At 38.7% G+C, this 25,408-nt stretch overlaps 2 protein-coding genes across 3 annotated transcripts in view; one reads left to right on the forward strand and one right to left on the reverse strand.

Moving 5' to 3' along the window:
• Positions 1-1,636: 1,636 nt before the first annotated feature.
• Positions 1,637-4,291, forward strand: LOC129766468 (uncharacterized). Its single transcript, XM_055767001.1, has 4 exons — positions 1,637-2,725; positions 2,816-3,103; positions 3,172-3,367; positions 3,417-4,291. The coding sequence occupies exons 1-4, from the start codon at positions 1,637-1,639 to the stop codon at positions 4,289-4,291; spliced, it is 2,448 nt and encodes an 815-aa protein (XP_055622976.1).
• A 15,893-nt stretch (positions 4,292-20,184) lies between these two features.
• LOC129764166 (GTP-binding protein REM 1) overlaps positions 20,185-25,408 on the reverse strand; it is an 88,662-nt gene continuing 83,438 nt past the window's right edge. The window contains exon 10 of one of the 2 annotated variants that reach the window (XM_055762998.1): positions 20,185-25,352. In XM_055762998.1, coding sequence (XP_055618973.1) covers positions 25,209-25,352 — 144 coding nt within the window. In that variant the 3' untranslated portion in view covers positions 20,185-25,208. The remainder of the gene's footprint in view (positions 25,353-25,408) is intronic. The other variant, XM_055762999.1, reaches the window with a different exon arrangement.

Raw genomic sequence — 25,408 nt, forward strand, 5'->3', positions numbered from 1 at the left:
AAGAAAGTTTATACTAAATCATGTATCGTCTGTAAAGGAACTTGTGCTTCTCTTTCGAAATGTGGTCGTTTCTTGGGGTCGTTTCTCCTACGACGGAAGATGGGCCATCATACGTGAAGCAAGAGCATGTCGTAAATGTCTGAAGCAACACAAAGGAGGGTGCGAATCGAAGGAATGCGGAGTAAACGGGTGCACGTTCAAGCATCATTCATTGTTGCACAAGAAACTCAATGCAGAGTCATCGGTAGTGAAAGCTGGTCCAAGTCGAGAGGAGTAGTCGTGTAACACTCATCAATCTGGATCCAGCGCTATCTTATTCCGTTATATTCCTGTAGTACTGTATGGTAGCGGAATAGTGGTGCATTGTTACGCTTTCTTAGATGATGGATCTTCACTGACGCTCATGGACGAAAAGTTAGCAGATGAGTTGAACCTCTCTGGAGAATCTCGTCCGTTATGCCTCAAGTGGACCGGTGGTACGCATCGAACGGAGGATGGCTCACGAAGTGTTGATCTCGACATTTCTGGACACAAAGGGAGACGGTTTCATCTCAATAACGTTCGAACAGTGAAGGAGCTTCAACTACCAAGTCAAACCCTTCAAGCAGAACAACTTCAACTGAAAATTATTATTTGAAAGGTCTTCCCATACAATCATACCAAAACGTCCGGCCGCGTATTTTGATCGGTGTTCAACGTGCAAACGTGACGCTTGTGAGGAAAAGTCGTGAGGGGCAGCCTGGTCAACCAATTGCTATTAAAACCAATCTAGGCTGGTCGATTTATGGAGGTGCTTCAACGGGTCAGTCCGTGAGTATGGTTCACTATACGTATCACGTTCGTGAGTGCGATCACGTGAATGATAACAACATGGAACGTGCGATGAAGGAGTATTTCTCTCTCGACAGTCTCGGTATAATGTCGCCTACAAGGGCTGCTCATTCTCAAGAAGATGAACGAGCAATGAAGATGTTGCGTGAACTTACCCATTTCAATGGGGAGAGGTATGAAACTGGTTTAATATGGAGACACGACAACGTCCGTATGCCCGACAATAAGTCTATGGCCCTGAAACGGTTTTATAACCTCGAAAAACGGATGCAAAAAGATCCAAATCTAGCGCAGATAGTGAAGGAGAAAGACAGAATACGCTTCGAAAGGGTACGTACGGAAGCTGTCGGCCGAAGAGTTAGACGAAAATCACGAACGTGCCTGGTACTTATCAGTTTTCCCCGTTACTAATCCCAATAAACCAGGGAAAATAAGACTCGTCTGGGATGCGGCTGCAGTGACAAACGGAGTTTCACTTAATTCAGCTCTCCTTGCCGGACCCGATCTTCTTACGCCGCTAGTATTCGTTCTCTTCAAGTTCCGTGAATTCCGTATCGCGATAGTAGGGGACGTGCGCGAGATGTTCCAACAAGTTGGAATGCGGAAAAAAGACCAGCAGAGTCAGCGATACTTCCAACGAGACGATGAAAGCGAGCTTAGTACGTATGTAGTTCAGGTGATGACGTTCAGAGCGTGCTGCTCACCGACAAGCGCGCAGTTCGTGAAGAACATAAATGCCGACCGTTACAGCGAACAATACCCGGCCGCCGCAAGAGCGATCGTGCAATGCACTTAAGTGGACGACATGTTGTGTAGCACGGAGACCGAGCAGGAAGCTATCAAACTAGCAGAATCCGTCTGGTTCATCCACAACCAAGGTGGATTCGAAATTCGCAATTGGATGTCGAATTCGGCGACTGTCCTTTCAAAACTTAACGGTAATCCTTGTACAGAAAGAAGTCTAGACTTGTCGTCCGATCTTGCGACCGAAAAGGTGCTAGGCATGTGGTGGTGTACCCAAACGGACTGCTTCATCTATAAAATTAATAGGGCCCGATTGGGTGAAGATTTGCTCGAAGGCAATCGCATCCCAACGAAACGTGAAGTTTTACGAACCATGATGACCATATACGATCCGTTGGGTCTCATCGCCAATTATCTTATGTACCTCAAAGTGCTGTTGCAGGAGATTTGGAGGACTGGTGTAGGATGGGACGAGAAAGTGGATCAACGGTGTTTTGAGAAATGGCAAACATGGTTAAAGCTTCTTCCAGCGATTGAAAGTCTGAGAATTTCACGATGCTACAGATTTCAAACCTCAGCTGAGAATCACACTAAAGTACAGCTACACGTTTTCGTAGACGCCAGTGAAAACAGCAGTGCAGCTGTTGCGTATCTCAGATTCACGGAAAACGTGACAACTGAATGCTCTCTTGTCAGCGCGAAGACTCGTGTAGCGCCGCTTAAATATCTAACTATCCCTAGGATGGAGCTTCAGGCGGCGCTCATAGGTGCTAGGTTAGCACACTCTATTCTCCAGGGATTGTCGATCAAGGTTTCTCGGTGTATTTTTTGGTCAGACTCCAGGAACGCACTAGCGTGGATTCGTGCGGACCATCGCCGTTACAGTCAATTTGTGGCCGCTAGAGTCAGTGAAATCCTGGACCTGACTAACGTATCTGATTGGAGGTGGGTTCCAACAAAGTGGAACGTAGCCGACGAAGGCACGAAATGGTTGCGGAGTCCATCGATAACCAGTGAAAGTAGGTGGTTTAAAGGTCCTGAATTTCTCTGGCAGCCTGAGGACCACTGGCCAGTGATGCCAGTAAAATTAGAGGAACCGATGGAGGAGATGCGCTCTACTGTCCACGTACATTTTGAAGCGGTGGAAGAGGTAATTTCACCGAAGAATTTTCGAAACTGGAAACGTTTAGTTCGAGTCACTGCTTACATTTTCCGGTTTCTCAAAAATACTCGCCCAAAGATGTACGCCAGGGTCAGCGGAAACATCACAAGAGACGAATTCCGCCATGCAGAAAACTTTCAATTTCGCACGGCTCAGCAAGATGTATTCCGTGAAGAACGAAGGCTTCTTGGACAGAAGCTCTCACCAATACTGCCTAAACGAAGTCCACTGTACAAGTTAAATCCTGTTGTCGACAAGCAAGGAGTGATACGTATGCAAGGCAGAACAGGCGCATGCGAAAACCTTCCAACAGATGCCATCAACCCCATTGTTTTACCCCGTGATCATCCCGTAACGGATCTCGTCGTAAGCAACTACCATGAAAAGTTCCACCATAGAAATCACGAATCGGTTATCAATGACATCCGTCAAAGATTTTGTATCAGTCGATTACGACGAGTATACGCAAAGGTCAGATCGAAATGTTAACACTGCAAGTTACGAGATGCTCGTCCATGTCCTCCCGCAATGTCCGATCTTCCACGTGGCAGACTAGCAGCATTTGGTTCGCCGTTTACTCACACTGGGGTCGACTATTTCGGACCAATGGAAGTAGCTATCGGGAGAAGGGTTGAGAAGAGATGGGGGGTTCTTTTGACTTGTCTCACTATTCGCGCAGTCCATATAGAACTAGCTAGCTCATTAACCACTAATTCATGCATAATTGCACTGCGCAATTTCATTGCACGGCGAGGTACACCGGCTGTATTCTACAGCGACAGGGGCACCAACTTTATTGGCTCGGAGCGAGAGCTGAAACAGGTCTTACGAACAGTCGACCAAAACAGGATGGCACAAGAGTTCGTAACCTCGAGCACTTCCTGGTGCTTCAATCCTCCTGCAGCTCCCCATATGGGAGGATGTTGGGAGCGACTTGTCAAGCGGACATTGTCGGAGATCAAGCTATCTGTTCGCCCAACCGATGAGGAGCTAAGAAACGCGCTGATTGAGGTTGAAGGCATTCTCAACGCACGACCGCTAACCTACGTTCACATTGAAGATGAGGCAGCTCCCGTGCTCACTCCGAACCATTGGCTATTGGGTAGCTCTGATGGCTTTAAACCGTGGTCCCTCCTGGAAGACAACTCAATCGCTCTTACGCGTGGCTGGCATCAATCACAATCATTAGCAAATCATTTTTGGAAGAGGTGGCTCCGGGAGTATCTACCGGAAATAACCCGACGCTCTAAATGGTACCAAAAAGCTCCACCGATCAAGGACGGCGACATAGTCTTGATCGTCGATGCGGATCATCCGAGGAACTGCTGGCCGAAGGGCCGTGTGATAGGCACATCGAATAAGGATGGGCAAGTACGCAGGGTGACTATCCAAACAGCAAAGGGCGTGTACGAAAGACCTACAGTAAAGGTCGCTGTGTTAGACGTCAAGGACAAAGAGGAGTTAGCTGACACAGAGGCGGAGTCAGCAAACTGGGGGGGAGTGTCACCGGACCCCTCGGTGTCGAACGCTCCCACAACAGCAGCGTCTCTATGAACGGGCGAAATTGGTCTGTGTTGGGTTGGGGTGTGTCGATGCAAATAGAGAGATAGGGATAGAGAAAGAGAGAAAAAAAAAACAAAAGCAACTGTCAAAAGTTCCAGAGAATAAACAGAAGAAATCTATAGAAATAAAGATTGTTTTATCAAAGTTAGAAGGTGAATAGAAGAGATTATATCGCTGTATTTATAAAAGTGTACTAAAATTAATCTTTATCGAAGGTATTTAATTATTTAATATAGCCTATTTCTACCTAAACTAATAAGTCTATGTTTTAGATACTTATTCTAAATCTTATCTAACTTAATCTAAAAGTACGGATTGGTTAGTATAAATTTGAGTACGTGGTAAGCACAATCAATTTGCTTGAACTAATTTAAAACGCCACATTCAACACATATATTAATTAGGGAAACAATCAATCGGAAGTCGGAACAGACAGTTAGCGGAAGTATAAATGAAGGATAAAAGATAGGGAAGAAGCACTAAAACGTAAGAAATATTTATTTAAAACTTATCCTAAACATAAAATATTTTATTTATATGAACAGGAATTGAAAGTGATCCGAACATTGAACAATAAAGGACACTACGAATTTGGAAAAGCTACTCCCATCTGCTTTGTTACCGCGATCCGTGAAGTAACAACGCTCAAAGCCGCTCAACGCCGTTCAACGCTAGATGTCGCTCAACCGCTCAACACCACATAACGGTCAACGCTCAACGAAAGCTAATGTTGCCTTCTCCGGATTCCTTTGTTTCTAAATATGGAAATCAAACACGTTTTCAATAGAAATTCACTGCAAGCGATGAGGATCAACTTAACGTTCGTGATAATCACCTGAAATTATTGACAGTAATGGAAGTGCCTGAATGCAGGCTTTCCGAAATTCGTTCATGCTCTATTCGTTCAATATACCAGACAAAGTTCACGCGTCTCGACTCTTGTGTTATACTCATTATGACAGATATGGCGTTGAGTTTCAACAGAAGAAAATTCATCCGACACTGGGAAAAAGCTAATGTCTTCATTCGTGAACAGATTTTGATAATTTGTGGCACTGATGCCAACATATCTCTTAGGTCCCAATTTCGGAGTGAAAATCATTCACGACTAGCTGAGAGAAATAGTCTATATATTATTATTATTGAATAAGAGTCGGACTACAGGTTTAAAGCATTTAAATAATTGAATTCAATGATTCTCATTGAATTTTTCAAAATTTAGAACTGATTCTAGGCATGCTGATTTGAAAGAGGGCATTGCAATTTAAAATTGTTGTAGGTGGCGACACCATGAATAACAATTAATAAATCATTCGTTTGACATTTGACCTGACGGTGCTGGTGGAAGCATTAAGTGCGATTCACATACAACATCCACGTCACGTTCACGTCCCGTCACGTCACGTTACGTCAGTTATTCTACCATGCAATTAATATGAAAACATTCACATACACCGGCAACGTAACGACCCGTCAGCATACGTTCAACGAAAACGACCGGCAGGATTTGTAGAAAAGAATAATTGACGGAGACGGACGGCTCGTTTGGTTTTTGTCTGGGCTTTGTGTCACGGCTTTTGTTTAGATTTTGGTTGTACAGTAATTTACATCTAATTCGACATTTAGCTAATTGGACAGACCTGTGATGCAACACGTTTAATTAGATATTTTACCTCTAATTGGACATTTTTGTAAACATTGAGTTCGGAGCCCAAATTATAGCCCCACTTTGAAAGTCGCCACCTGTCGCAAATGTCCAATTACTGGTCAAAATTGCCTCCAATGCGACACTAAATGGTACCACGGCATGTCGCATTATAAGTAACATACTGTACTTTTTATGCCAACATATCTCTTAATTCCAAATTTCGGAGTGAAAATCATTCGCGCCTAGCTGAGAAAAATAGTCTATATATTATTATTGTTGAATAAGGGTCGGACTACGGGGTTCAAGCATTTTAATTCAATGATTTTCATTTAATTTATCAAAATTTAGGACTGATTCTAGGCATGCTGAATCGAAAGAGGGCATTGCAATTTAAAATTGTTGTAGATGGCGACACCATGAATAACATTGAATAATGTGCGATTCACATAGCACGTTACGAAGAAGAACGTCTACGTTCCGTCAACGTCTCCACCAATTCACACATGCAGTCAATGCTTCCACCAGCACCGTCCCGTCAAATGCCAAACGAATGATTTATTTAATTTTATTCATGGTGTCGCCACCTACAACAATTTTAAATTGCAATGCCCTCTTTCAAATCAGCATGCCTAGAATCAGTTCTAAATTTTGAAAATTTCAATGAGAATCATTGAATTCAATTATTTAAATGCTTAAACCCCGTAGTCCGACCCTCATGCAACAATAATAATAAATAGAATAATTCTTTCAACTAGTCGCGAATGATTTTCACTCCGAAATTTGGAGCTAAGAGATATGTTGGCATGAAAAGTACAGTAAGTTGCTTATAAAGCGATATGCTGAGGCACCACTCAGTGTCGCATTGGAGTCGGTTTTGACCAGTAATTGGACATTTGCGACTGGTGGCGACTTTCAATGTGGGGCCATAATTTGGGTCTCGAACTCAATGTTTACAAAAATGTCCAACTAGAGGTAAAAATGTCTAATTAAACGTGTTGCATCACAGATCTGTTCAATTAGCCTAATGTCGATGTAGATGTAAATTACTGTACAACCAAATCAAAACAAAAGCCGAGACACAAAGCCCATACAAAAACCAAACGAGCCGTCCGTCTCCGTCAATTATTCTTTTCTACAAACCCTGCCGGTCGTTTTCGTTGAACGTATGCTGACGGGTCGTTACGTTGCTGGTGTATGTGAATATTTTCATGAGAATTGCATGGTAGAATCATTTACGTATCGTGACGTGACGGGACGTGAACGTGACGCGTATGTTGTATGTGAATCGCACTTAAATCATTCGTTTGACATTTGACGTGACGGGTTGGTGGAAGTTTTGACTGCATGTGTGAATTGGTGGAGACGTTGACGGAACGTAGACGTTCTTCTCCGTAACGTTCTATGTGAATCGCACATTAAGTCGCACAATCGATTCACATACAACATACACGTCACGTTCACGTCCCGTCACGTCACGATACGTCAATGATTCTACCATGCAATTCTCATGAAAACATTCACATACACCAGCAACGTAACGACCCGTCAGCATACGTTCAACGAAAACGACCGGCAGGGTTTGTAGAAAAGAATAATTGACGGAGACGGACGGCTCGTTTGGTTTTTGTCTGGGCTTTGTGTCTCGGCTTTTGTTTTGATTTGGTTGTACAGTAATTTACATCTACATCGACATTAGGCTAATTGAACAGATCTGTGATGCAACACGTTTAATTAGACATTTTTACCTCTTGTTGGACATTTTTGTAAACATTGAGTTCGGGACCCAAATTATGGCCCCACATTGAAAGTCGCCACCAGTCGCAAATGTCCAATTACTGGTCAAAACCGACTCCAATGCGACACTGAGTGGTGCCTCAGCATATCGCTTTATAAGTAACTTACTGTACTTTTTATGCCAACATATCTTTTAGCTCCAAATTTCGGAGTGAAAATCATTCGCGACTAGTTGAAAGAATTATTCTATTTATTATTATTGTTGCATAAGGGTCGGACTACGGGGTTTAAGCATTTAAATAATTGAATTCAATGATTCTCATTGAAATTTTCAAAATTTAGAACTGATTCTAGGCATGCTGATTTGAAAGAGGGCATTGCAATTTAAAATTGTTGTAGGTGGCGACACCATGAATAAAATTAAATAAATCATTCGTTTGGCATTTGACGTCACGGTGCTGGTGGAAGCATTGACTGCATGTGTGAATTGGTGGAGACGTTGACGGAACGTAGACGTTCTTCTCCGTAACGTTCTATGTGAATCGCACATTAATCGTCGCTCGCACTTCTGATCTATTTGTATGGGCCGTTTATATCCCACCCAATAGTGAAACGGCTCTATATTAGAACCATTCTACATTGTGCAAAACCTACTTGAACTTACCGGCGACAAAGGTCGTGTTTTGGTTTTAGTGGATTTCAATCTTCCTCATTTACACCCGGGACATACATACAACTGTACTAGCGTTGTACGTGTACAGCGTTGTACAGGAACTATCGCAGCATGACACACATACTTTGGTTGTACATTGTAACTGACAATAAGAAATTTGACGAATTTTCACCACATATTTCAATGAAAAAGGTTTTTATTTCTTGTTTAAACTATCAAACACAACACACAAGTTTCCAATTTGAGTTCTTAACTCAAGATAATACTTATGACAGACATACAGCTGTACTACCGTTGTACATCGAAAATTGTATGTCTGTCACCATGTACAGCGCTAGAACCATGCAAGCAACTCGGTACAATCGCTGTACCTGTACCGACCTATTTTACCGCTGTACATGGCTACAGTTGTACTGTGCGCAGCGCCACAAATGGTTAGTGGTGGGTAGCATGAACAAACTGAATCAAAACACTTGGTAAATATTCTTTTCATTGACTTTCTTATGAGTTAATAACTCAGATTGGAAACTTGTTTGTTGTGTTTGATAGTTTAGACACTAAATAAAAACCTTTTTCATTGAAATATGTGGTGAAAATTGGAAAAATTTCAGATTGTCAGTTTGACATACGGTACAATGTACAACCAAAGTATGTCTGTCATGGTACGATAGTACCTGTACAACGCTGTACTCTTACAGCGCAAGTACAGCTGTATGTCTGTCCCTGGTATAAGATCAATGAAAAAAATGTTTACCAAGTGTTTTTATCCGGTTTGTTCATGCTATCCATCTATGGCGCTGGGCACTGTTGAAATTTACAAGCTGTAGCCATGTACAACGGTGAAACAGGTCGGTACAGATACAGCGATTGTACCGAGCTTCTTGCGTGGTTCTAGCGCTGTACATGGTGACAGACATACAATTTTCGAAGTACAACGCTATTACAATTGTATGTCTGTCATAAGTATAAAACAGGTCGGTACAGATACAACGATTGTACCCAGTTGCTTGCATGGTTCTTGCGCTGTACATGGTGACAGACATACAATTTTGGAAGTACAACGCTAGTACAGCTGTATGTCTGTCATAAATATTATACCAGGGACAGACATACAGCTGTACTTGCGTTGTACAGGTACCATCGTACCATGACAGACATACTTTGGTTGTACATTGTACCGTATGTCAAACTGACAATCAGATATTTTTCCAATTTCCACCACATATTTCAATGAAAAAGGTTTTTATTTAGTGTCTAAACTATCAAACACAACAAAAAAGTTCCAATCTGAGTTATTAACTTAAAAGAAAGTCAATGAAAAGAACGTTTATCAAGTGATTTGATTCTGCTTGTTCATGCTACCCACCACTAACCGTCTATGGCGCTGCGCACAGTACAACTGTAGCCATGTACAGCGGTAAAACAGGTCGGTACAGGTACAGCGATTGTACCGAGTTGCTTGCATGGTTCTAGCGCTGTACATGGTGACAGACATACAATTTTCGAAGTACAACGCAAGTACAGCTGTATGTCTGTCATAAGTATTACGTTGTGAAGACATTAATGGGTTGCCCAGGTGTAGGTTATGTTTACTTTGCGACTTTTGCGGGAAACTCGAATTTTGCAAGCTTCAATACACAACAAAACAACAAAAATGACAGATAAAATGACACTGACACAAAAAACACTTAAATTGTCATGTGGTATCATTTAAAATGCGCTTAACACTCTAGTTTCATCAAAAACAGTTTTTCAAAAACGGGCATTTTTGCGTATTAAATTTCATACGCTGGGCATTAATGGGTTAACTTTTTTTTGCCGGTTAAAGTACAATTCACCTACAACATCCACGTTACGTTCACGTCACATCACGTCGCGTTACGTCAATAATTCTCCCATGCAATTCTTATGAAAATATTCACATACACCGGAACGAAAGGACCCGTCAGCATACGTTCAACGAAAACGACCGGCAGGATTTGTAGGAAAGAATAATTGACGGAGACGGACGGCTCGTTGGGTTTTTGTATGGGCTTTGTGTCTCGACTTTTGTTTTGATTTTGATTGCATTTTTTATGCCAACATATCTCCCAGTTCCAAATTTCTAAGTCAAGATCATCTGCGACTAGCTGAGAAAAATAGTCTATATACTATTACTGTTGAATAATGGTCGGGACTACAGGTTTTAAGCATTTAAATAATATAATTCAATGATTTTCATTGATTTTTTTTTCCAAAATCCAGAACTGATACTAGGTATGCTGATTCGGAAAGGGCATTGCAATTTCAAACTGTTGTAGGTGTCGACACTATGAATAACATTGAATAAATCATTCGTTTGACATTTGACGCGACGGTGCTGCCGCTGCAAAAAAAGCGTGGACGTTCTTTTCCGTAACGTTCTATGTGGATCGCACATAATGCTTACTCCGAGCAGGATATTGTTTTAAGGTGAAGGTGGAAGCTAGCCATTGTAGTAGTATAGGTAAACCCACGTGTAAAAATGGGGTAATAGTGTTTGTGAGAGAAGAGCAAAGCAAACGTAAATAGATCAATTCACTTATCAGACAGTGTGGCCCTTCATTGACACGAGTCTTTGAATACATTTGAAAATAAAAATAACAATGCAATACTAAAGTAAAATGTATGAACGATATGTTCCGATGAACAATTGCAAATATAAATATATATAGAATGTGCATTTGCATATGAAGTAAAATTCTGATTATACGTGAGCGTGAGTTTGTGCTCCCGTGGCCGAGTGGTTAGCGTCATAACTAACATGCCGGGTGTTCGGGTTCGATTCCCGTTCTGGTTGGGGGAATTTTTCGTCAAATAAATTTCCTCCGACTTGCACTGTGATCACGCGTATTCTAGAGCTTGCCACTCAGAATGCATTGCAAGGCGTGTCATTTGGCATAGAAATCTCAACTAAGTACTAATAAAAATGACGCAAGTAATACTACGTTGAGACGGCGAAGTTCCTCTAGGAACGTTAGTGCCATTAAAGAAGAAGAAGAAGACGTGAGCGTAACATGAGCAAATTTATAACACATGCGAAATGGGGCTCTTTTGGTATTAAGAAGTTCTTCCGAATAGTAACTCGATTTTGATAATTCCTTAATATTTTCCTTCGTTGATCGTATTGTTTTCACATATTCACGTTGAAGAGCCTTAACCCTTTTCTTCGTTGGCCGAGGCATTTTGATTGAATGTAATACTTTTCCGTTTACTGTTTTCGAAAGCATAGGCAGCCGTGGCAGTGTTCCGAGCTCTGCAATACAATTTTCTTACCCAATGTTAAAGTTGGTAAAACTTACATTATAGACCCATTAAACGTAAAAATAATTGTATTGATATAAACACAATTTTATCCTATTGATTTTCATGACATGAAACGCTCAGGAATAACATTTTATTGAGTGGTTTATGTAGCTGTTTCGATGATGTTGTCTGGCATCAGTGTCGAAAAAATAACGATGTTTTCACCAATACAAACAAAACCATTGCCGAAGATTGAAAAATGAAAATTTAACTTTCAGAGCACTAACTCGAGTTTTCGACGTTTTTCACTATACAGTGCGACAGCAGATGAAAATTTAATATCTTGTGAGTGTTCGATTAGAGTTTGGTTGATATTACTTGATGGGAAGTGTGCGAAAACGATAATTTTCTTCACACTGTTTCGCAAAATTATTGATCTTAGGGCGAGTGGTGAGGGAGTGAGATGAAAGAAATGAGCGCCATTGTGGCAGCCATTTGTGGCTAGCTTCCACCTTCACCTTAACCCTCCTATACTCGCGTGCAAAATCATAACACGTATACTCGCGCACGGTGTCACAGACCGAAAATTGAACTTCTCTGTAATGTTGCCATTGTGTATTTTTCAGGCTTTATTGGCATTTATTTGACGAGAAGGATATGATTGAATGAAAAAAGTCCAAAAAATATGTTTTCTTCGTCTTTATGAAGTTTTAATAGTCATCTAATTCAGCCTCCTCAAAACAGAGTAATTTATGATACTCCAACACAAATAACGAAATTCAGATTTTTCACTGTTATTAATTAAAAGTAAGCAACTGGATATAATTCATGGAAGTATAGAGAGCTATAAAATAACATAAAAACGTATTAATCGACTGTGGTTCCATTGGAGTAAGAATCAGAACATAGCATAACTGCATACTCGAAACGAACATATTCTTTACATTTTATGCAGTTGTTGCAAGTTTTCCGGGTCTTTTTTCGAAGAGAAGAATGTATAACGACCTTCTAGATAATTACCAGATGATAAAGGTTCTGGAATATAAAGTTTGCATATTTCTAATATTCTTTGTCTCTGTATTTTGGGTAAACTAAGAATTAATGTCTTTTTTTGATGGTAATAAAAAGATGGCATGAGAGGATTTCTAGGAACTTCCTTTTCTTTTTCTTGTTTTCTTGTCGATATTGTCCATTAACATATCCCCGAAACTGTAACTGTTAAACATTACCATAAGCCACCGATTTGTTTATAGTTTACTTTTTACAATTCTTCCACAAGTGAAATTCTTTCACAAGTGTGTATATGTATGACCGTTATATTTAGCGAATAAACTATACGAAAGTCAAACATTTAGATTTTGCTTTTGAACTTATGAATCTAACGACGAATAGTTCATATATGGATCCGTTCAATGCAGTTACAAAAGGGACTGAAATTAATGGTAATTTCCGGTAATGATCTTATACATTATATTCAATAAATATTCCACGCCACTATTCATTCAACAATATTCTAGAATATGAAAATAGGTACTTGTCCAAAAAAGTTACTCCTATACTCGCGTCGGTGTGTCAGACCGAAAGTGTTAAAAAAGTGACACACGTTCCCTTTGTACCAATACATGCGATACGCTAAACGATGACGAACGACGAATAACGAAGCTAGAGAGAATCGCAAAGTCGTAGTGCTGATATTTTCTGAGAAATGAACGAATTATTGATTTCTCGGTCTGTCAGACCAATGCGCGAGTATAGGAGTGTTAACAGAGTCTGTTGTAGGCTGCGATCTCTATCAGATTGATGATCTGACAAACGTGCATGGGAGTCTGCTTGATTTGGTGTTTGTCAATGAGGACAAGAATGTTGATTTATTCGAGCCATCGTTGCCAATGTGATCCACATTATAAGCACTTCGTTTTAAAATTCGAAATCGCTAGTGTAGATGCTTGAACATCCCTGATCCCTACAATTTTGATTTTCATCAATGCAATTTTGCGTCGCTTAATTCAATGACCTTCGTTGTTCGGTGGGACGAATGTCTGAACGGGTGCACCATCAACGAGGCTGTTTCAATTTTTTATCAACGAGTGTTTTCAATAGTCCGTGATGTTGTCCCTTTGAAGAAATGACGCCAATGCGGTGGTATGAGACACCCTTGGTGGAACAACGAGTTGCAGCATCAACGAAATCGTCTCCGCAAAGCTAGAAAACGTTATTTTCGGTCGAGGAGTGAACTGGGCAAAGTTGAGCTGCATGACTTAGAGAGCGAATATAACTCTTTACATGCGCGATGCTTTAGCAGCTACATTCATCGCACAGAAGAAGTTTAAAACAGGATCCCAAATCGTTGTGGTCTTTTTTTTGTACGAAAACTGACGAAGAGAGACAAACAATTTTTTTCGATAGAAGCTGGCGAATTCGAACGAAGCAAGGGGGAAGTAATGTAACCACAATGTAAATACAACTCAATGTGGTTGTTTACTTTCACTATTGCATATAATTCGTACGACCACTTTTCTGCATCCAGTGTCACCGCCGCCTGAGAGTGATGTGAGTTAGTGAGATGGATGCAATTCCATAGAAAAAACAATATTTCAGCGATACCTAGCTGTATCGTCATGGCTCACAGTGTCAGTGTATGTGACGTGGAATATAGTCTGTAAACGAACATTATTTCAACAAAAAAGCTGCTACTCCAAATGACTTTGGATAAGCCTAATAATAAGAACAAGAAAATGGAAAGAAATCACAATATCATAGCTATCCATTAAAAATCAAGCAGCTTTTTGATTTCATGTGTTTTTTGCCTCAAGATATTACAAAAAGGTAAGTTTTTTTAGTAAGTAGTTTTCTAGTCAATGACGACATAATTTTATTTGTTTTCCGATTCACATATACTTCGTCTACCATTCCATTCTGTTATGAGTTACACTGATATTAATTATTCATTCTCAGTTAGTCAGTTGAACCTCCTGAAAGAAACTAATTTTGTTTTTTGTTCTAGTTAAACTAGTCGAAATGTCGCAACAATTGAATGGTATTTACAGTCGGATGCAGTATTCGTGGTTAGTCGTCAAACCAGCCGATTATATCCGCAAAAGGATCCGTGAATTCCGTGAAACTTCCCGGTACTCCTATTATCTTTGGTCATTACAACACATGTGGCCACGAGTTATTTTATTTTTTTTAATCTGTATTATAGTGACTTTCAACTCATTTGGCTGGTTCGTCACTTTTTACTTCCATTTTTGGAAAAATGTCGGGAGTGAGAATTGAACTCGTGACCTTTAGCGTGAGAGGTATGGATGTTACCACTACGCCAGATCGCCTCCGCCACGAGTTATATTTATACCCACATATCCACTAAACTGACAGTGAAAATTGTTACGAAATTGAATGGTTACATGAGGTCCAGCTGAAGCGTTCTTTTCTAGAACTTGGATTATTACCAACATATCTCCCAGTTCCAAATTTCTAAGTCAAGATCATCTGCGACTAGCTGAGAAAAATAGTCTATATACTATTACTGTTGAATAATGGTCGGGACTACAGGTTTTAAGCATTTAAATAATATAATTCAATGATTTTCATTGATTTTTTTTTCCAAAATCCAGAACTGATACTAGGTATGCTGATTCGGAAAGGGCATTGCAATTTCAAACTGTTGTAGGTGTCGACACTATGAATAACATTGAATAAATCATTCGTTTGACATTTGACGCGACGGTGCTGCCGCTGCAAAAAAAGCGTGGACGTTCTTTTCCGTAACGTTCTATGTGGATCGCACATAATGCTTACTCCGAGCAGGATATTGTTTTAAGGTGAAGGTGGAAGCTAGCCATTGTAGTAGTATAGGTAAACCCACGTGTAAAAATGGGGTAATAGTGTTTGTGAGAGAAGAGCAAAGCAAACGTAAATAGATCAATTCACTTATCAGACAGTGTGGCCCTTCATTGACACGAGTCTTTGAATACATTTGAAAATAAAAATAACAATACAATACTAAAGTAAAATGTATGAACGATATGTTCCGATGTACAATTGCAAATATAAATATATATAGAATGTGCATTTGCATATTAAGTAAAATTCTGATTATACGTGAGCGTAACATGAGCAAATTTATAACACATGCGAATTGGGGCTCTTTTGGTATTAAGAAGTTCTTCCGAATAGTAACTCGATTTTGATAATTCCTTAATATTTTCCTTCGTTGATCGTATTATTTTCACATATTCACGTTGAAGAGCCTTAACCCTTCTCTTCGTTGGCCGAGGCATTTTGATTGAATGTAATACTTTTCCGTTTACTGTTTTCGAAAGCATAGGCAGCCGTGGCAGTGTTCCGAGCTCTGCAATACAATTTTCTTACCCAATGTTAAAGTTGGTAAAACTTACATTATAGACCCATTAAACGTAAAAATAATTGTATTGATATCAACATAATTTTATCCTATTGAATTTCATGACATGAAACGCTCAGGAATAACATTTTATTGAGTGGTTTATGTAGCTGTTTCGATGATGTTGTCTGGCATCAGTGTCGAAAAAATAACGATGTTTTCACCAATACAAACAAAACCATTGCCGAAGATTGAAAAATGAAAATTTAACTTTCAGAGCACTAACTCGAGTTTTCGACGTTTTTCACTATACAGTGCGACAGCAGATGAAAATTTAATATCTTGTGAGTGTTCGATTAGAGTTTGGTTGATATTACTTGATGGGAAGTGTGCGAAAACGATAATTTTCTTCACACTGTTTCGCAAAATTATTGATCTTAGGGCGAGTGGTGAGGGAGTGAGATGAAAGAAATGAGCGCCATTGTGGCAGCCATTTGTGGCTAGCTTCCACCTTCACCTTAACCCTTCTATACTCGCGTGCAAAATCATAACACGTATACTCGCGCACGGTGTCACAGACCGAAAATTGAACTTTTCTGTAATGTTGCCATTGTGTATTTTTCAGGCTTTATTGGCATTTATTTGACGAGAAGGATATGATTGAATGAAAAAAGTCCAAAAAATATGTTTTCTTCGTCTTTATGAAGTTTTAATAGTCATCTAATTCAGCCTCCTCAAAACAGAGTAATTTATGATACTCCAACACAAATAACGAAATTCAGATTTTTCACTGTTATTAATTAAAAGTAAGCAACTGGATATAATTCAAAAAACGTATTAATCGACTGTGGTTCCATTGGAGTAAGAATCAGAACATAGCATAACTGCATACTCGAAACGAACATATTCTTTACATTTCATGCAGTTGTTGCAAGTTTTCCGGGTCTTTTTTCGAAGAGAAGAATGTATAACGACCTTCTAGATAATTACCAGATGATAAAGGTTCTGGAATATAAAGTTTGCATATTTCTAATATTCTTTGTCTCTGTATTTTGGGTAAACTAAGAATTAATGTCTTTTTTGATGGTAATAAAAAGATGACATGAGAGGATTTCTAGGAACTTCCTTTTCTTTTTCTTGTTTTCTTGTCGATATTGTCCATTAACATATCCCCGAAACTGTAACTGTTAAACATTACCATAAGCCACCGATTTGTTTATAGTTTACTTTTTACAATTCTTCCACAAGTGAAATTCTTTCACAAGTGTGTATATGTATGACCGTTATATTTAGCGAATAAACTATACGAAAGTCAAACATTTAGATTTTGCTTTTGAACTTATGAATCTAACGACGAATAGTTCATATATGGATCCGTTCAATGCAGTTACAAAAGGGACTGAAATTAATGGTAATTTCCGGTAATGATCTTATACATTATATTCAATAAATATTCCACGCCACTATTCATTCAACAATATTCTAGAATATGAAAATAGGTACTTGTCCAAAAAAGTTACTCCTATACTCGCGTCGGTGTGTCAGACCGAAAGTGTTAAAAAAGTGACACACGTTCCCTTTGTACCAATACATGCGATACGCTAAACGATGACGAACGACGAATAACGAAGCTAGAGAGAATCGCAAAGTCGTAGTGCTGATATTTTCTGAGAAATGAACGAATTATTGATTTCTCGGTCTGTCAGACCAATGCGCGAGTATAGGAGTGTTAACAGAGTCTGTTGTAGGCTGCGATCTCTATCAGATTGATGATCTGACAAACGTGCATGGGAGTCTGCTTGATTTGGTGTTTGTCAATGAGGACAAGAATGTTGATTTATTCGAGCCATCGTTGCCAATGTGATCCACATTATAAGCACTTCGTTTTAAAATTCGAAATCGCTAGTGTAGATGCTTGAACATCCCTGATCCCTACAATTTTGATTTTCATCAATGCAATTTTGCGTCGCTTAATTCAATGACCTTCGTTGTTCGGTGGGACGAATGTCTGAACGGGTGCACCATCAACGAGGCTGTTTCAATTTTTTATCAACGAGTGTTTTCAATAGTCCGTGATGTTGTCCCTTTGAAGAAATGACGCCAATGCGGTGGTATGAGACACCCTTGGTGGAACAACGAGTTGCAGCATCAACGAAATCGTCTCCGCAAAGCTAGAAAACGTTATTTTCGGTCGAGGAGTGAACTGGGCAAAGTTGAGCTGCATGACTTAGAGAGCGAATATAACTCTTTACATGCGCGATGCTTTAGCAGCTACATTCATCGCACAGAAGAAGTTTAAAACAGGATCCCAAATCGTTGTGGTCTTTTTTTTTTGTACGAAAACTGACGAAGAGAGACAAACAATTTTTTTCGATAGAAGCTGGCGAATTCGAACGAAGCAAGGGGGAAGTAATGTAACCACAATGTAAATACAACTCAATGTGGTTGTTTACTTTCACTATTGCATATAATTCGTACGACCACTTTTCTGCATCCAGTGTCACCGCCGCCTGAGAGTGATGTGAGTTAGTGAGATGGATGCAATTCCATAGAAAAAACAATATTTCAGCGGTACCTAGCTGTATCGTCATGGCTCACAGTGTCAGTGTATGTGACGTGGAATATAGTCTGTAAACGAACATTATTTCAACAAAAAAGCTGCTACTCCAAATGACTTTGGATAAGCCTAATAATAAGAACAAGAAAATGGAAAGAAATCACAATATCATAGCTATCCATTAAAAATCAAGCAGCTTTTTGATTTCATGTGTTTTTTGCCTCAAGATATTACAAAAAGGTAAGTTTTTTTAGTAAGTAGTTTTCTAGTCAATGACGACATAATTTTATTTGTTTTCCGATTCACATATACTTCGTCTACCATTCCATTCTGTTATGAGTTACACTGATATTAATTATTCATTCTCAGTTAGTCAGTTGAACCTCCTGAAAGAAACTAATTTTGTTTTTTGTTCTAGTTAAACTAGTCGAAATGTCGCAACAATTGAATGGTATTTACAGTCGGATGCAGTATGGCCTGGTTGACCAACACTTCTCCATTTTTGATGAAGTCAAAAACTTGGTCCATTCGTGGTTAGTCGTCAAAGCAGCCGATTATATCCGCAAAAGGATCCGTGAATTCCGTGAAACTTCCCGGTACTCCTATTATCTTTGGTCATTACAACACATGTGGCCACGAGTTATTTTATTTTTTTTTATCTGTATTATAGTGACTTTCAACTCATTTGGCTGATTCGTCACTTTTTACTTCCATTTTTGGAAAAATGTCGGGAGTGAGAATTGAACTCGTGACCTTTAGCGTGAGAGGTATGGATGTTACCACTACGCCAGATCGCCTCCGCCACGAGTTATATTTATACCCACATATCCACTAAACTGACAGTGAAAATTGTTACGAAAATGAATGGTTACATGAGGTCCAGCTGAAGCGTTCTTTTCTAGAACTTGGATTATTACCAAGATTTCGACTAAATGCCAAACGTATGGCGCGGTTGGATTTTATAGGATTATTGTCAGCGGAGTTCTTGATGACTATCAGTTGTTGAATTTCTAATAATAATTTTCAATAAATTCATTTATTTAAATGATTCTATGACGGTACAAGATTAATTTCCTGGAAAATACAATTTTTCTTAGCTTTCTATTTCGTCTGTGAACTTCATTCCGAGGTTCAAAATAAAATGCCTTTAATGTGTGAATAGAAAGGTGAAATATTTATCCCATGTTTCAAGAACTTATATGGAATTGGAAAAAAGGCCTTTGATTTTCGAAAGATCGATTCTTTGATACCGATTTCATTAGTGAATCGATCCCGATCGATGTCATCGTGAAGGAGATGACATAAAAAATCCAAGTTGAGCCGTACTTTTTGAGATGGGGTGGTCCAAATCACCCCGTATGTCCAACCCACCTCGTGTTACCCTTCTTGTTGAAACCACTAGCCACCGAAACCCAGTGGCCGAATTCCCTGCGTCTGAGCTACAGCAGCCATGGCAATCGGATAACAGTTTGAGCAAGAAACGATAAAGGAAGCCGTTCTTTTCCAAACATTCTATATCAAAAACATTAAGATTAAGGCTAAAAAGTTCAAGGAGAGTCTAGAGATTGAATTTGTGGTTTTGTATATTGATTTTTATTCAAACTGAAGTTTAATTAACAGAAGGTAAAATTCCTGAAACTGAATGTGAGTTGAGTTAGATCATTCGGTTATTCCTTCAATTACTTACAAACCTTACATACACTGCGCTTGAAAGCTTAGGCAGAAGCAATATAAAGTCCAGGCACATTTTTTATCAGTAGAAGAAACAAAATCTGTACGTGAACGAACATACTTACCTTTAAAATCTCGAACTAAAATAAACTTGTATGTTTCTAGTTTGAGCAGATTCAAACCGAACTGCTACAAAAGGAGTTTCTAATTCTCAACAGTACTCCTTCATTTGAAATTCAGTTCAAACTAAATATGACGTCTTCTAATGATACTTGAATGGGTTGCAGCCTAGCAGTCCAGTTAAAGTAGGTCCAGTTAGCGAACGACTGCTGTATGATGTTTTTAACGACAGTATTGTGTAGATAATGGCATATCTAAATAACACACGATGAACAACTTTTTATCGGTAAAGTAACAATTCAAAATTTTATTCGGAAAACTTGTTATATATACCCCAATGTCATACAATGTATATAATTATTGATTTTTCATGTTATTGTTTTGTAGCATTTTGTTAATTATAATCAATAGATCATCACGGTCAATTACTACAACGGTTCAACATATTTTATCAAATATTGTATGTTGTAAAGTTATATATGGTTTGGTTCGCTCATTTGTTAATTATATTACATATCATATCTGATATGAATCTCGAAAATTATTTGCTTTTTTGTGGTGTATTCAATGTTTTTTTTAATTGGTTCTAATTCATCTAATTGTTCCAATCGTCATCATATTGATTGTTCATTTTTGATTACGCAAAACAGTCCCCTTCATTCTGCGCCGCGAGTGACGTGACAAAGCCACTCGCCTTATTCTGGAAGTCACCTTATTTTTAGCTCCTATTTTTTATTCGAGTCGATAGCAAAAGAAGAGGATACGATAACTATAGTCACGCCATTCGTATTCGGAAACACTGTGATTTGTGCGATGTCACGCCATTCGCCTTTAGAATGGGGGGAATATCTTTTAATATTTTTACATATGTGGTGTTCGTATATGTTAAAGATGTGACGATAGATTCATTCATTCGAAATCTTGTAGTTAGCTGTTCCGTGGTAATTCTTGAAAGTTTATCGTTCGATGCAAGAAATGAAATGAAATGATCACATCCCGACTCGAATGCATAAATATAAAGAACAATAAACTCTGGATATCCCCGATGTTTGTGGGCACTTTTTTCTAAAATATATCACTCTAAGTACTATTTCCATGTTTGATTCCACAATAGTACATGCATTTTAGCTGCGAATATGTAAGTTCTGAAATGTAGAAGTTAACAAAAATTTCCACTGAAATAACCTTTCCAAAAAATACTTTATAAGAAAAATAAATCATCAATTGAGGAGATATTTTAGGAAAAAATGTTGGACACATTAATCGCCTGTAGACACATAAAGAAAGTAACAAACTGACGAAGCGACCAGAAAGACTACGACGAATCAATCAATCCGTTGAATTGGATTAAGTACTCGAAAAAATCCATGTGAAATGCTCGAACAATTCTTGAGGAAAACACTTCATTCCAACACATGCTTCTGGGATTAGTTACTTGTTATATTGTGGATTCGTGATGTACAGATAAGTTTAACAACAAATATAATTGGCGATTTCTGTAGCCGAATGGTTGCACGGACCAAATAATCAAGGGGATATATCCAAAAGATGGCTAAGCATTAGATCAAATCAGACCATCTTGATTATATGTTGATCCATGTTGACATCAATAACAGAAAGGGATGTCAGTAAAATTTATAGTTAGTTTGAAAGTTAGATTTTTGGAAAAAGACGCATACAAAACTCAAAATGTGCTCATTGAAACCTTGAGATTCACTTGAAAACGATTTGAAACCGTATCTGTGACTGGGAACTCTTGGACTGCCTTGACATTTTTTATTACAACTACTAATTGTCCCAGTGAGTGATCCACTGCTTCCCATAATCGGGCCGGTTTTTGAATCACCTCAAAAGACAAGGAATTTGTTTAATGAGAAAACTCGGGAAAAGTCACAGCTAACGAATAAAAAACACTGCACTACACTCTGCCCAACTTCTGTAAAACCACCCCGATTCTATTTCGTTGCTACACAAACAGTTAGAATTCCAACAACATACATTCATACATTGTTGAATGCTTAGAATAAAGTGTAATTAACGTCAATTCCGTTCAAAAGAGTTGTTTGTTTATTTATTGTGCTTTAATATGATAATTTCAGCTGTCTAGTTTCTAAAGGACCACTTCAAAATTCATAAGCATTATCAATGAAAAATTCAAAACGATAAGCTGATTTACATGTCAATAATAGGTAGCCTTGCCATTTCGACTAATAACTTGGAAAATTCGTGTTGGAATACTATTTACCAAATTCTGCTGAACGGATTGCTCGATATTTTTTCACGTTTCCGAAATTGCGACCTTAAACTTTTCAATCGTAGTGTACCTTCAGCGTACATTCTGCGTACAAGGATCCCCCCCAAGATTTTCAACAGGATTCATGTCTGGAGAGCGAGCTGGCCAGTCCAAAAAATAAGTTTTTGGTCCTTAATCCATTGTTTAGTTTCCTTGCTGGTTTGAATAGTAGCATTATTTTGCTGGAATGTATCGATATCCACGCAAGAACGGTAGGAGAGAGGATTCCAGAACATGTATGTAATCCTTGAATGATGTGAAAGCTATCTTGAGTTTTCCGGTTGCACATAATCGCGCCCAAACTATGCACGAGCCTCCACCAAAATTGCAGGTTGAAAAATACTGTTCCTTCTTCCATAAATCTCGCCAGTACACGTTTAAATCATCAGGACCATCCAAATTGAACTTTTTTCCGTCATTGAAGACATACATTACATACCTATAAATTGAAGAACTTTTCGTTTGGTATATAGCAAAATGTATTATTTTGAAAACATTCTTTGTCACAACATACCATGTCCCACTGTAGGTTCATGTGAACTTTGGCAAAACTCAGACGTCTTCCAATGTGAGATGGTTTAAGATGAGGAGTTTTAACCTTCCTAGCTCTCTTTATGTGAGGATTTTTTACCAAAACTTGACGAATTGTCCTGATAACATTAGAATTGAAATTTTGCTTTATTTTCTTAAGTGATTTTCAAGTATTCGAAGCTGTTCTAGCTATTTCCCGCTTATCCTGGTCAGAAAGCTTCAATTTACGTGGAGCTCTCTTCTTATAAAATTCGGATTCGGATTAAGGATTCGCCAAATAATTGATCAGTACTTGATGGTCCAATCGTCCAATCCGACGAGAAATTTCTCTGATACCAACATTTTCTTGCATCGAAATGCATCGAGTTGTCTTTCTTCTCTCTCCGTGACGACTTTTCCTTCGACATTTTCCAGATTTAATTGATCAAAACAAGTAAACGACGGAAAATGTAACTGGTCTTATAGAAACTTGAAAAATACAAAAACATTTCTTTATGCTCAGCGTTTGCACATAGACATACACTGCGTTTCACAACTATAGAAGCGCTATTTTGACGTAGGACTACGTCTTTCATTTCTGTACCGGGGTGTAAGTTCAGAGGTTCAAAAACGAAAGAATGACACTGGAGTGCAAGTTTTTGAACGTTAATACCTTATTGTGGACTGAATAAAGTTCAAATGGCCAGTCTTTTCAATGAAGATATTTATTACATCCTACACTTCTTCTTCTTCTTCAATGGCACTAACGTTCCTAGAGGAACTTCGCCGTCTCAGCGTAGTATTACTTGCGTCATTTTTTATTAGTACTTAGTTGAGATTTCTATGCCAAATAACACGCCTTGAATGCATTCTGAATTGCAAGCTCTAGAATACGCGTGATCACAGTGCAAGTCGGAGGAAATTTCTTTGACGAAAAATTCCCCCGACCAGAACGGGAATCGAACCCGAACCCCCGGCATGTTAGGTGTGACGCTAACCATTCGGCCACGGGAGCACACATCCTACACTATATACCTCAATTCAACCGACTTCTTACATATCTCTGGAAACTCAGGAAAAATGAGTGGTTCTATAGTTGTGAAACGCAGTATATGAAAATCATGCAGTGTATGGTAGTCACCAATACCTATACACTAGAATATAAGCATTGTTTGTTTACAATGACACAAAGCAGCAAGATCATCACTTGGTCTTATAGAAGTTGGACAGAGTGTAAATTCGGCAAATAATGTTTTACAATTACAAAAAAAAATCTAATCTGATTTGTACACTCAAGGCTTTACGCAACAATCGTCAGTTCAGTGATGGAGATTAATTTACAACTTCTCTGCATATTTGGTCTGTTATGACAATTGATGGATGTTCAAGTTTAGCAGAAGAAGATCATAATTTAGTCTAACGTCTCAAAGACAATAATTACATTGCATTGAGGGTAAAAATTCAGAAAGAATTAAGAAGTTACGGGTGTATATATAAATGAAATTATGAGCCTAACGGAACCCTTCCATCAGGTATCGCAGTCGTGAAACAATATCTAGAAGTAATGGGCAATGACAGGAAAACTGCTGAACATGTGATTTAGACCACAAGGAAATTAATAATGATAACGATTGGGGACAATTTTTTACATTGGATCGAATAATGCGCCTGAGCTTCAATCGAATACAGGATGAGAAGGATGAGGATGAGAAAATACAAAACCAAAATATCAATTTTTCTCTACATTCTACAGATCACTAACCCAATCAAGTGATCTGTAGAATTTTCCTATCTTATCATATACAAATAATTTTAGTCAGCTAACCTTATCAGGATACATGACTTACATGAAATATTGAATGTTCTTTGGGTGGTTGGTGTGTAAAGAATTTCAAAGGCACTTTTTGAAATCGAACTTAAGGTACAATATGACATCATCGAATGATTATGTTATTGCGGTTAATGAAAGTCTTATAGTTTAAGCTTGAGACAGAAATTCTACTGATTCGAATGTGCTTAAAGCAACGATAGTCATGCTATTTGCATTAGGGAAGCATTCAGCATAGCTTTGTCACCAATTCTAATAGTTAAATTGCTTAAAGTATTTGCAAGTTTTCGCAGTTTTTGAACTTGGAATCTTCTTTTCCGAATATCCAGGTGATCATTTGGCGAGCCTTCATGGAGGCACGTACAACGCTGCGATTTTTATACCAATGCGCCGAGGTTGGCTCTACATGTCCCTGTAAGAAAGAAAACCTTCATTTAGATTATGGCTAAATCATTTCATTTGTTTTCT

The sequence above is a fragment of the Toxorhynchites rutilus genome, chromosome 2, assembly GCF_029784135.1.
Source record: "Toxorhynchites rutilus septentrionalis strain SRP chromosome 2, ASM2978413v1, whole genome shotgun sequence".
Taxonomy (NCBI): domain Eukaryota; kingdom Metazoa; phylum Arthropoda; class Insecta; order Diptera; family Culicidae; genus Toxorhynchites; species Toxorhynchites rutilus.